General features: G+C 43.5%; 1 protein-coding gene across 1 annotated transcript in view; it reads right to left on the reverse strand.

Moving 5' to 3' along the window:
* Nucleotides 1–6,192, reverse strand: part of htra1b (HtrA serine peptidase 1b) — a 29,700-nt gene extending 23,508 nt beyond the window's left edge. The window contains exon 1 of the mRNA XM_085467057.1: nt 5,588–6,192. Coding sequence (XP_085323183.1) covers nt 5,588–6,047 — 460 coding nt within the window. The 5' untranslated portion in view covers nt 6,048–6,192. The remainder of the gene's footprint in view (nt 1–5,587) is intronic.
* Nucleotides 6,193–14,118: the final 7,926 nt, after the last annotated feature.

Genomic DNA, 14,118 nt, shown 5'->3' on the forward strand with positions numbered 1-14,118 from the left:
AAGACAAGTGCAGAATGAAACTTGCCAGAACTTAAAAATTATTTGGCTGAGCAAAGATATCTACTGACACTGCTCCTTAAAAGTGCAGATATGTGATGTTTTTCCCCTCAGAAAGGTACAGATGATTACCTTGAGGTACAGTAATGAGCTTTAGAGGTTCATTTTTGCATACTGTACTTGTAGAGATAGAAATGTTCTTCTTCTGCACCTCTAATTCTGAGTGTGACAAAGTCAGGACATATTTAAAGAGAGACTGTTTGCTATTATCACATAGTTTGTAAAGCATGATGTCCATGTAACTTAATTAAAAACTGTAATTAATGCTTATTTATTGGCTATTGATTTTATATAAGAGCAAGATTTGTCTCTGACACTATGAAAATGAAACATATGGATGCTTTTAATAGCTGTACCAAACTATTTTTAACCTGTTCCAGTAACACGCTTTTAGTATTTTTGTGGGTTTATTTTTTACGGAGTTACATGTGCTGTTCTCAAACATCAAACAGTAGCCTGGTTTTCAGGCAGTGAGCCCTCCAGCTCCTGAAAGAAGGAGCTGAATCACCAAGCGACTGTGTTTTGTTGACTCTGTATCCAAGCCTGTCAATCTTGCAAACAGCCCGCAAGTCTGCACATGGAAGCAGTCAAAGACAAAAAAGGGAGAAATACATTTTGATCCCCTCAAATCTGGGTTAAATATCTGTGTGACCTAGATCTGTGTCTGTTTAGGAAGTTATACAATTGGCCAATCAGCTCCAAGAGATGAATCACCACAGACTCATTGTGGCATCGTCCAGATTTTTTCCCTAAACTCAAGTTCAAATCAAATCAAATGCAAAGAGGCGTTTTAGAGGTTTGGACATCCCTCTCAGTGAAATAGGTCAGAGAAGTGATTGGGAAGGGAAGAGGTGAAGGGAACGGGAGAAAGACATTAGATGGATAAAAGGAAAAAAGGAAAAGAAGACGCAGGAGGAGGAGGAGGCTGACACTGACCTTGCTTGAGAAAGTCCACCCCACACAATCTGAATCAAACTGCATCAGCAAACTGCTGTATTTACAGCTGTAGCTTTGAAGGATGTGTGGCTTCACTTCTTAAAATCCTTTCATGACTCTTTGAGTCTCACAGGACAACCTATTTGTTTTCATAGCACAGGGCAGTCACTCAGGACTTCCTGGCCTAATTTCAAGAAATTATGGCCTCGTTAAGATAACATTAGCCTGCGAGAGAAGGAGGGAGGCAGGTTTATGGGTGGAAACTAGGGGTGCAACGATACACAAAATTCACGGTTCGGTTCGGTTCGATACTTTGGTGTCACGGTTCGATATTTTTTCGATAAAAAAAAATGTTCATGCCTTTTTAATTTGTCATTTATTAAAATTATAAATATATATTTTAACTCAAAAGTACAGTTTTTAAATTTAACCCTAACCCTTGTGCGTGTTTTTTATTTTGACAGCGAATGCGCACCTGCGGACCACTTATGTGCAGCCCTGGTTATTTAGCTCGTCATATCGCAGCCACAGAAATTATTTTGTCCATGAAACCATAAAGCTGCACTTTCTTTTTGCCTTATAGTCTGATTTGTCATAACTTCTCCGTTTTGTGGTAAGCTTTTCTTTGGCTGTCACTTCTTCACCCTGACCTGTCTTATTTGGCTCAGCAGAACTGAAATGCTTTTACACACGCACTCACATAAGCTCAGCGATTCTCTGCGCGATCAACCTCTCACATGTTTAAGCTGCGGGAGATTTCACTTGTCATGTTTGCATAGTAAGCTAACGATTAATAAGACGATGTCAGAGGAATTGGTGCACAAATTATCATCACTCACAGATCACTGCTGTCGCTCTCTATACACAGTTTGCAAGATTGCAAAGTGAAAGCAAAAAAACAAGCGCAAATTCAAACGCGATTTCAATATGTCACATATTGACAGTGGCTCACCGATGCCAATGACATAATTACCCAGCTACATTTCCGAAAGAATGCAAAAGCATTGACATATATTTTTCCTTCCTACAATAGCCCGACGGGCAGGGCAGAGATAGATTTTGGTAGCCCGTCTGAAAAAAATCGCTAGCCCCGGGACGTCGGGCTAGCGATTTTGCGAACCCTGTATCTGATTGAGGAATCACTCATCTTTGGAAAAGAGAGTTTATTACAGAGAAATGTCTCTTTCCAAAATAAAAGCTATACTATCTGCTTCTTCTGGGCTATATTCTCAGCAGCATAAGGAGAATCATGTGCTAGCAGCTGTCTAAATGACTCGGCTAAAGTTAGTAGCATGCTTGTTGTTTTTGTCTTTGCACTAGGATGATGTCGGCGTAAATGTGCACTCATATTCGTTGTGTTCCCACTAGTGCTTTCAGGTTAATCTCGTTGAAATGACCTTAACGCCACAACACGGCAAATCTCCGTTAACGAGCTACCGCCGATCGCCCCGTAAATGGCCTGTATTTATATAGCGCTTCACTAGTCCCTAAGGACCCCAAAGCGCTTTACACATCCAGTCATTCACCCATTCACACACACATTCACACACTGGTGATGGCAGCTACATTGTAGCCACAGCCACCCTGGGGCGCACTGACAGAGGCGAGGCTGCCGGACACTGGCGCCACTGGGCCCTCTGACCACCACCAGTAGGCAACGGGTGAAGTGTCTTGCCCAAGGACCCAATGACTGAGACTGTCCGAGCCGGGGCTCGAACCGGTGTTGTGCCAAAAAGTGATTGTCTGCCAAAAACGGATTTCCGGTATTTGCCAAAAAGCGATTGCTCATATTTAAAGTGCTATAAGTAACTTGTTGGGCTATAATATGTTAAACATATGTCAAATGCATCCCTTATGGATGACATAAAGTCATCTTGAGCCACAAACAACATTCGTGTAGCAAGATACAAGCCGCAATCAGTTTTTGGCAGCGACTTTTATATAACCTTTATTTATGCAGTAAAAAAAATCTCATTAACATTAAAAATGTATTTTGTAAGAGTAAGTTGCCCAACAGGACAGCAGAAATGTCAGCAAATATTACAGTAGTTCTGTAAAAATATTTTAAGTGGGGATAAAGGACCGGATTGGTTATAATGTAAGTACAAGTTGTAAAGATACTTAAAAAACAGATAATTTTTTAATTCTTTATGTAACCCCTTTGTATCCCCTGTTCACCGAAGTCTATTTACGAACATACGTAAAGATATTACACATAAAAAATACACAGAAACACTGGAAATCAGTTTTTGGCAGACAATCACTTTTTGGCACAACACCGGCAACCTTCTGATTACAAGGCGAACTCCCAACTCTTGAGCCACGATCGCCCCACGATCGCTGTCTAGCCCCGTGCATGGGGCTAGACAGCCAACACGTTAACGAGCTAACTGCGCTAACACACTAGCTCCCACCCATGTAATTGAGCATTGCATGGCACATCCAACATACTGTTTTACTTTAGTCCATGACTCGCTTACCTTCAGGGTCATACGTCACATGAAAACCAAAATAATTCCAAACGCCAGATCTGAATGAGGGTGGGGGAGGTCCATGTTGCAAGGAGAGCTTAACTTCTGTCTTGCTAGCTTGCCCTGCGCTCTTCCTTCTGACTATGCTGTCTGTGTTGAGCGCTCAGTGGATCTGCGCTCGACAGTGCAGCCTAGGCGGAGTAGTCGAACACAGATTCACTGAGCGCTCAACACAGACAGCATCATCAGAAGGAAAATTGATCAAATAAATTACAAATGTTGTATTGTTCGATACAACCGAACCGAAAGCACTGTATCGAACGGTTCAATATCGATATGAATATCGTTGCACCCCTAGTGGAAACATGTTCCATGTCAGCGTTTTGGGCCAATCAGCAGATGTAAAGAGAAAGAGAGAAGGGTGCAGATGTAATGAGAGAGCAGTTTGCTATGACAGATGTCAGATAAATGCTTTAACTTACTATAATGCAGTTAAACTGTCTGTTGTTGTTACATGCAGCTACAAAAACTCAGAGCCTCATTCGTCACTAAGAGGTTTTCATTGGTGTCAAAGCACCACAGCCTGTAAGTAAAAGATGGCCAGCTTCACATCACCCATTGGTTTTGGACCTGACTTTGAAGGCTCACTTTTAAATGTTTTGGCTTCCTGCAAGAAAGAATTGGCTGAATATGAACAAGAGGGCAGAAGTTATCAGCTACCAGTTAGATTAGCTTGTTTTCATAAACTGTACAGGTGCAACAGGGTGACACAAACTCGGATGGGCTGTAGCACACAGCAAGACTCAAACACGGTGGAGCGGTCCAGCTCAGTGACTCCAATCAGGATAGGTCAGGCCTAGCAGATAGGAAGAGGCTACGATATGGCAGCGCGCCTTTCTCTTCACTACAAACAAGTTTGCCATGTGACTTCTGCTTCTCAGGCGTAGGGGCTAAGCTTAAGGACTAAGAATACTGAGAGTTAAATGAAAGCATTTTATCTCTTACTCAAATGTTCAAAAAGAATCTCAAGCAGCCAGAACAATGTGGGTGACATTGTAGTGGCCACATCCATCTTTCCATCTTTTATATACTGACTGTGATTTTATCTATAGACGTCTAACAAAAGTGCTTTTTTTCCCATAAACCTCCAAAACACTTCCTGTTGTACCACCGCAGACATTTAGGTTTAGTTAACACGATTGTCTTCTGGGAGAAATCACTAATTACCTTGTTATCTCTAAGCTGTATAAACAGCGAAATGTAGTGAAGCATGTGTGTGTGTGTGTGTGTGTTTGTGGGGGGGGGTCACGCTGGAAATATGCTGAAAGGTGACGTCACAAGTCAAATTATTTATCGGGAGATCATTAATGGTACAGTTTGTGTGACTGCAGCTTTTAAACGTGACAGTCTTCTGCTGCTTTACTTCTACTTTCTATGTGAAAAACTACAACGAGGTATCTGGAGACCAAACCTGATGTTTACTAGACCACAGGCCACCAGATTAATCAGACACTATATGTTGGAGGTTATGGTTGTGTGCTGCTATATGCTGGGAGGAGACGCAGATTCAGGGTTAACTCCAGTCTGTCTGAGATCTAAGGATGCATTCTTCACGCGATTTGGGTTCATTCTGGATGCTCGTCTGATGATTTTCTGCTGGGCGAGAGTTCAGTCTCAGACTCCTGCTGAGGTCATACAAGTTCAGAGCCAACACACACACACACACACACACACACACACACACGCACACACACACACACGTCGGGTATTCGTTTCTTGTGGGGACATTTCATTGACATATTGCTTTCCCTAGCCCCTTACCCTAACCATTAATAATGACTGCTTAACCCTCACCATGACCCAATTGTAACCCTGACACTAAAACCACATTTTGAGTCTCAAAACCGTCTTGAAACTTGTGGGGACCAGGATTTTGGTCCTCACAAGTACAGTAAACTTCCAATTTTTGGTCCCCACAAAGAAATGAATGCACGCACACACACATTGCTGCCGTATTTCAGGCTTTGTGTGTGCGCACTTAAACTTCCACAGTCCTGCTTCACCTTTTCTTTCTTCTTAAGCTATAATCTCTCTCGTGCACGCGCGCACGCACTCACACGTACCTTTCCCGCAGGTTCCCCTCTGGATGAAGATCACCGGCGGCTGCTGCAGCTTCATGGCCCGGTTGCTGACGCGCTTCAGCTCGCAGATGTTCCGGTACGAGACGCCGTCGCTGCCGCACACGGGTTCGGAGCTTTTGCACACGCACACGCCGGCGCTTCCTCTCCGCCGGACAGTGGCCGACACCTCCACGCCGTCACTCACCACGCACTCCATCCCCTCGGCGCAATCGCGGTCTCCGGTGCCGCCGCACTGCTCGCCCTCGCCGGACGCGCACACCGGGCAGCAGTCGCAGCGGTCCAGCACGTCGCCGGCCAGGCAGTCCGCGTGGATGGGAGCGCACTGAGACTTGTCGCACTTCTCCGGGCAGCCGATGGCGAGGCGTTTGGCTCTCAGCGCCTCGGCCACCAGGCTAGAGGAGGCGAACAGGGCCATTACGCACAGGACAAACCGGAGACTCATGATGGGACAGTCCGACAGAAACTCAGACCTGCAGTTAACTTTTACACGGAGTTCTGCTGTAAGAGTCTTAAAGTGTGCTCTGGGGCAGCGTGGAGCTCAGGGAACCTTCACCGGAGGACTGGCTTACGCAGTGTGGCGCTTCGCTCCCCGCGCCGGTTTATAAAAGCTGCAGGATAAACACAGGAGGCTATTGGTGGGCCTGAGTGACGTCTGTTAGGGAGGAGGAGGTGGAGGTGTATGTGACTGAAGCTGTGCACACACATATTTAGAAAAATGACATTGAATTGTGTTTCAAATGCTGCACATTTAACTCCACGGATCTGATTTCAGAGCTGTGCAGCTATGATGTGACCAGCCTATGAAACATGCTGCCACTGATTTAAGGGTTCATAAAAGGTTTATGAAGTATTTTAAACAATATAAAAACAGATTGCATCACATACTCGGCCTGCACACTGCCGACTTTTGGTGCTTTAAATAAATTTTGCTGTCAAATCTTCTTCTCTCTTTACATTCAAATCATTGGCTCGAAGGCTGCCCCTGCCTGAGCCTGGGTCCTGCTGGAAGTCTTTTCCCTTTAGAAGGGAGTTCTTCCTCTCCACCATCGCCAAGAGCTGTTGGAAGGGGATCATGCAAATGTTGGGCTCTTCTGTCTGATAATCAAGTGTTTTACACAATATTACACAACTGTTGTGAACTGGAGTTTATAAATAAAGTGAGGTGAAAGGTTCGATTTTTTTTAGTTCAACTTAGAAGTACTTAACGAATCTAAAAGTTTATTCAAAAATCTCCAGAAAATGATTTCATTTATTTATTTATTTGTTTGTTTGTTTTTAAAAGAAAAATACATGTATGAAGTAGTACTAATATAAGTGTGGATGACAACTGTTTTTATGGGCAAAAGAATACAGATAGTTGTTATAAACTCCAGCGCTAAAACAAAGTGTACGGATGCTTTATAATTCCTCTTCTCATTCCTCTGTGTGCGTTTTTGTTTTGTAGTTTTATACTGCATTAGGCGCTGCTGCTGGGAGCCCTTTATCATTGACCTGCAGTCAGTTAATGCAACAGTGATTGATTTTTCCAGCAAAACAGAGAGAGATCAGCACTGTGATTGAAATGTTTGCCTGCTCGAATTGTCCAAATGAACCAGCAGCATTTGTTTTGCAGACATGTGCAAGAAAACTGTTGTTTTGCTGCTCCTTTTAAGAACAGATCCATTATGAGAGAGAGAATCAAGAAAACCATGAACTGAAATCTGTGGATTTGCAGAGATTGTGGCAGAAGTGATCCTTGCAAGGGAACAAATAAGCTTTCTTAAAACTCAGAGCAAATTCAGCACTTTTTTGTAAGCAGGGTTTCAGATTTTGCTGCTGAGTCTATAAATACCTCTTTGTGTCCTGTGACCGCTGAAATTTAAGTGAATGTAAAATTAGCTGCCCAGTCAAGCTCCTGGCAGGATTTCAAGGTATCTGCTAAGTGGCAAGACTTTGGTGTGGAAGGACTTTGGTTAAACGCAGAGGCTGTTTGTATGTTGTTTGGTTCTTTTAAACATTTCCTGTAATCTCTCTTCAACCAGCTATAAATCTTATAAATTACACTGTGCAACCAGCAGAAACGAACAGATACAGTTACAGATGTTTGCTCTCTGAGTTCTCGTATCACATAAGCTCCATCAAAAAACACATTTCTCAGCTCTCTACGAGATTTGTCAGGAACTTTGCTTCCTTCTCAGAAACTGCAGCAGTAACATCTGTGCAGAGGACAGCTGCTACGTCACAGCTGGGTTGAAGCTTCGTTACGGAAACAATCAATTGTCCCAAACCTCTGAACGCTCAATGAAAAGCATTTCTCTGACATCATACGTGACATAATCTGATTAATGCATGCCAGTGTTTGATACTCTGCGAGACAAACAGATCTTTGGGTTCTCTGCAGGCGACAGCGCTGGAGGTGCTGAAACGCAGGCTGTGTTTCAGTTCATGTTTATGAAACACATTTATGATAATGAAACCCCAGTTTCATCAGACTCGACTCACTGCTGAGTCAGACCTCTCCAGCAGCTGCAGACTTATCGATGCAGGAGGAAGCCAAGGAAACCCACTCAGAGTCCAATCAGCGATGGGTGTGTGTGTATGTGTGTGTGCACTGAGTGTGTGTGTTGGAATGAAGGTGGTGACACATAAATCTGAGAGAGAGGGTGAAAGTGAGAGCTGTGACTTTTGCCCACAATTGTGATAAAGTGAGTGATTTTAATGTTTCCACACCAGGCTTCACACAGTGTGTGTATGTGTGTGTACTCTGCAGTGAGTTATGTACTTATTTGACCACAAGAGTGAATATGTGTGTGTGTGTGTGTGTGTGTGTGTGTGTCTTAACTAAACATGCAGCTGAAACTTGCTGAGGTCCAGGTTTTAATGTGTTAAATAGTTTCTGCATTTTAGTGACCAAACAGTTCAGACACACACGGCACGATCGAGACTCATATTTCAGTTTTTAACTAATTTTCTGTTTCCAGACTATAAACTGTCCCCATGAAATATTCAAAATGTGTGAGAAACACAGTTTGAAAGGACAAGCTGGCATGAAGCATCTCGGGACGGTGTTGTTCTCCACATATAAGCTATACAGTTCTCTGGAGAGATGAAGTTTGATGATGGTGGAGAGCATCGTCAGGTGTTCAGCTGGGTTTATAATCAAAGCTCATGATTGGTTTGATTTTATCTGGGTAAACAGGATAAAAAGCAGCTTTCTCTCCTCTCAGCATGATGGGAAATCCACCCGTGTAAAGTGATGTTCGCTTGGCTGAAGTTTGGGTTGTTTCCAGTGTCTTCTTCCTGCCGTGTGCTGGCGTTTGTCTCCACCCACCAGAGTCCATCAACAAAGTTCATCCTCCATCTTTCCTGTGCTAAAGTAGAGAAAAACTAGCAAACACTACCTACATCTTTTTTTGTTATGCTTTTCCATATTTTTTGTCACCTTTTTTTTTAAATTAAACATGATCAAAGTTTTTTTTAATATGAGAAGGACGATTTGTTTTATATAGACGAGCACAGATCAATATAATCTGGCTCCCTTTTCACAAATTCACATCAAATGAACCTGTAATCGTGACTCTAAGGACGTCACAATGGATGAGTTCTTAAAAACTCAAAGGGTTTGAATGCAAGGTCTGTGTGGTGATGTTGTAATGAGCGGTTCCGCCTCTGGAGGCCAGTAGAGAGGCTTTTAGGCTTTCGGCGTGACTTCGTAAACACCCTGTCAAATGATTCAAGACGTCAGCCCTCAGGGCAGTTCAGCTGCTCCTGCTGCAGCCCCTCACCTCCAGAAAAACATGATGCAGAGGGGATTTTCATCCATCTTTCTGTCTTTGTGTTTGTGTGTTCCTGTTGCCACCCTCATCGCCATAGAGACGCACTTGAGAGGGTCTGCATGGATGAAGTCAGGGCTCAGCGACTTAACAAGACGAAGATGTGGGTGTACGTGTTTTTAAGTATTTCAAGACCTCGAGAGGCTTTAATGTTCTTTAAAGGGAGTTTAAGGGTGTTTGAGGGGGAATCTGGACCACTGGGAGACTGCAGTGGTCACTGAAGGAGATGGAGACGTTAAAGTTGTTACAGTGATGCTGTGGTGGGGGGCTGGTCATTGCTTAAGGAGCTTAGGGTTCATGTGGGTTTTGAAGGTGAAACTTAAGTTTCACGTGTTCTTGAATGAGTTTCATGGATTCTTGGAGGGCTTGGTGCCTGAAGGGCCTGCATGATTTTCTGCTACAGTTTCCAGGCTCAGTGATAGACTTTGAACGCTCCCATTTGCTCAGGTGTGAATATAAACCTGCTATTTCTATCAATCAAAGAACTTCTGACACATTTTGTCAGGCCTCAATGTGCCTGGTCTTACCCAGTGCTCACTGAGTGATTGAAAGCCATCATCTAAGTGATTCAGATGGTCCTTAGAGCACTCACTGGACTTTAACGCAGGTCCACTCCTAACTGAAGGAGGAGGATCATTTAATGGGTTTCTGTGATCACTGAAGGGCTCCCATGGGACAGTTAAGGGCTGCTACTGGTGACTGGAGAGGTTTAAGAAGCGTTGACCAGCTCATATAGATGGGGGGGTTGTGATCCTATAAGGGATTTGGTTGGCTTTGATCCCCAAAACACAATTCACTCAGTGGTCACTCAAGAGTTACCAGACAACTACGAGGAGGCGTTACTGACCAGTAGAGTTACGTCTTCAGTTGTGGATGTGGAATTATTGTGAGTGAAAAACTTGTCATCTTGATGGACTTTTCAAAGAGTTCATGGATCCTCAGCAGCATGAGGAATAATTTACCACCTGTCTGTCCTGCCAAGAGTTTACGTGTTTTTAAATCTTGGATGCACAGAGTAAGCGAACATAATGTGATTCTTCTGCTCGCACACCAACTGCTGGATCTGTAATTTGCTGTCACACGATCCTGTGCTGTAGCTGTAAAGAACATTTAGAAGTTTGGCTGAATTCATCAGAACCTTTCCACTGTTTAATGAAATTATGTCCACTTTGGAGCAATAAACTCCTCTTCCTCTCTGTTCAGGACCAAACATGGCAAATATCCCATGCTTTTAAATAGCTTTTTTGCAGTATTTAATTTCTCTGCAGCTTTTAAGTGAATATGAAACAGAACAAGATGTTTTCAAACGTTTTCAAACCATATTCCAGCTTTCCCAACCAATGTCTGTGGTTGGGGTTGGAAGTTCATGACTGACTTTAGAGGCACGATTTTGAAGCGTGACTCATGTGTACAATGAGTCAGAATTAACATTAAACAGATAAAATATAACAAAAGTACAAGAAGCTCCAGTCCCGGTGGAATTGTCCTCGGCCTTCCTGCCTCTTCCCGGCTCCAGCTTCACTTGGACAGCTCATCATTCGTGTTTATGATGTGAAGACCGTTGGAGGGAATTCAAACATTTTTGCTTTTCCCAGAAACACAGAGCGTGCACGTGAGCGTGTGAAAAGCAGTCTAATTCCACTCAAGTTGAGTCAGTCAGCAATAACGATTTGATTTATGCATGTGCATGTTCGAGTTTCAGAGAGAGAGCGAGAGAGTGTGAAAAAGACAAGAGAGAGAACAACAAAGTCCGAGCTGGCGCAGGTTAACGTGCAGCTGTCGCGCCTGCACAGAGTGTGCTGTGTATATGTGTGGCTGTGTTTGTATATGTGTGTTTGTCCGTAAGATGATGCAGACCTCCTCCTCTTCCTCCCATCTGCCCAAACAGTCCGATTGAAGTCTTCACATTGGAGCCGCTCTGCAGCATTTTGCTTCCCGGCTGCATCGTCTTTGAGGTTTACTCACTTACTCACACTGACTGCAGGTGATTGGCCACAAAAAGACATCACAACTCTGAAATCAAGAAAACCAGAGAAGAAGCTGCAGTTTCCTCACCGTGCTGGTCAAATCAGGACAAGAGTTTGACAAAACAGCCAGAAATGATGCTCGTCGGGATTTCAGTTTGAATAAATCGGCATGGATCGGTTATTAAATGTCCTCTGGTCATTTTGTATATATGTGCTGACGGCAGCCACCATCACAACCACTGGATTTGGAATTCTGGAGCCGCCTGGTCATTCCATGGAGTCGGAACAAAACAACAGTGTGGTCATTATTTGGAGAGCTTATGACTGTGCGGTCATTTCAGAGGCTGTAGTTACTGCGCTGTTCTCGCCATCTGCATCACCTTACCTCCACACCCACCTGCACGCCAGCTGCTCACTCCCTCATCACCGCCTCTGTTTACACACTAAATCATCTCTGAGGTGGAGATACATGGATTCACGGGTCTTAAAGTGAAGTGGGACTTTCCTCTTCTTGGTGGTGTCACAGTTTTTTCTTAAATCATCAGCTGGCAGCACCGGTTGGTTTCTGTCTCGCTCTCTCTTTCAGTAAAGGAACACGAGGTCCTTTCCCCTAAATTCTATTAGCAGGGGACCACTGAAATATAAATCCAGGGCCAGCCCATCCTTCACTCCCATTTGTTTTGTTAAGTTTGTCTTCATTAAACAGATGAGAGGTGGCTGCAGTCCAGCTCTAACAAAACATCAGCATAGACTGAATCTAATCCAGCGTGGGGAGGACGGCAGGTTGTGCAACAAGGAGAAAAAAGCTTCCTCGTGTGTCAGATTAAGACTGTGAGACGAGCTCTGATCAGGTCAGCCTGACCAGAAGACTGAGCTTAAGGTGAGATTAGAAGAACATGGGAGGACCGACAGGCGGACAGACAAACGTCCTTTGTTGCCTTAAAAGAAAAATAATTTATCTCTTTAATTTCTCTTTAAGCTGGGAGTGTCAAACATAAGGTCCGGGGGGCCAGAATTGGGCTGGCAAAGACTCCAATCGGGTCCCTTTTTTTTAATCTTATCATAAAATATCTCAGCAGTTAAACATCTTTACACTGACAGAGAGAAGAGCTCCACTCATGTGGCCCACTCACGATCAAAGTGGCATGTACAGCATGTGGTGTTCTTTAACATAGATGAAGTCTGGAAAAAAAAGCAAGTACTAAAACCAGAGGTGGAGCATTTATGCACCAAGAACTGCTGTGGTTTTACTGGGAAAGCACTCCAGGCAGTAACACCGCCCAACTAAGAAAAAGTCTGCTGAACCACAAGCAAGAAATAAGCATTAACTGGTGAGCATCAAAGATGGCGGCAGTAGGACGCTGAATTCTGTTGTACCTTGGGGAGGTAGGGTCATGCTGAGCTGAGAGATCTACCACACACACACTTGAATCAAAGGTCAGGCCGGATCTCCACATCGTGTAGCATCACATCCTCTTATTTTCATTGACAAACTAACAACTTCATCTGGAGGAGATTTCAGGTCTTTTTTTGATCAGGAGAAACAAACAGTCCACACGAGCGAAGCATCTGTAACGGAGGCTGCTCGCTCCAAAAGGTCCATTACCCGCACTTGCTGAGCTGGTCTTTGGCTGAGCTGAGGGGCTGACCTGAAGTGAACTTCAGCCACATCAACCTTTGAACAGCTTTGGGTTTAAATGGATCGATGAGTCACTAGAGAAAGAAGCACAAAAATAATACAGAAGACGACACTGTATTCAGTTTTAGAGCTCATGTCGGGAGTAGTTGGCAGATAAATGGGGAAATAAAAAGTCCCTTTTGGGGATTTGTTGACAGACCTCCAATCAAACCCTGCACTTCATCTGATTTACTTCCATCTGTATTTACAGAGTGAAACACGGAGCTCGAGTTTTTCAAAAGCAGTGAATCTATTTTTATTGTTTTGTGTCTTGCTAGCTAATAATAACACAGATTAGATGCTTTAAAAGACCTCAGAGACTCGCCGGGTGTCTGATTTATCCCCAGAAATGAATAACGGAGGTTTAGGGAAGCTTAGATAAACTCGATGTGAAGCCAGAGTTCCTCTAGCTGAGCTGCCTGTAACAGCTGGAGAAGAGCAGCTGCTCCATAATGAGGTGAGGACAGTGTTTAGACACCAGCAGCTCCATTAACTCCTGGCGCCTTTACGTATCAGACTAAACGAGCTTCCCTTTATCCTCATGAATGTACGTTTAAACTGCTGTATGTTTCCATTTCTGTGCAGCTTCTGATGTATGCAGAGGGGCTGCTGAGATTATTAATATTATTATTATTTTCACTCCCACATCTATGTGAAGACGTTTCCCTTATTGGTCTTTATTTTAAAATAATGTTAAACCGATTTTATTATTTTCAGTCTTGAAGTTTATTTTTTCCAAAGGTACCTGCATTCATTTTATACTTGGTTGTATGTATTAAGCTCTGTCTTTGGGCTGCGTTACACGCCGCTCCTCTGAGACAGCAACACCCAATCTGAGGCAGAAGCTTTTTGGATGGAACTTTAGATCTTACTAGCATCCAAAGGAATGCATTATGAATAAAGTCATGCCTCTCCACAGTTATCATGAAAGGAAATTATCCGTAGAAATCAAAACCATTACTTATAGCAGGAGCTAAACATGTTTATTTCTGCTCTAAACTTGTACATTTTAACATGAGAGTCTATGGGGACCGATGGAGACTGAGGCATTTTTGG

The sequence above is a fragment of the Copadichromis virginalis genome, linkage group LG8 (genome assembly GCF_057382275.1).
Source record: "Copadichromis virginalis isolate Kocher_CV1m ecotype Utaka linkage group LG8, C_Virginalis_male_GT1.1, whole genome shotgun sequence".
Lineage (NCBI taxonomy): Eukaryota > Metazoa > Chordata > Actinopteri > Cichliformes > Cichlidae > Copadichromis > Copadichromis virginalis.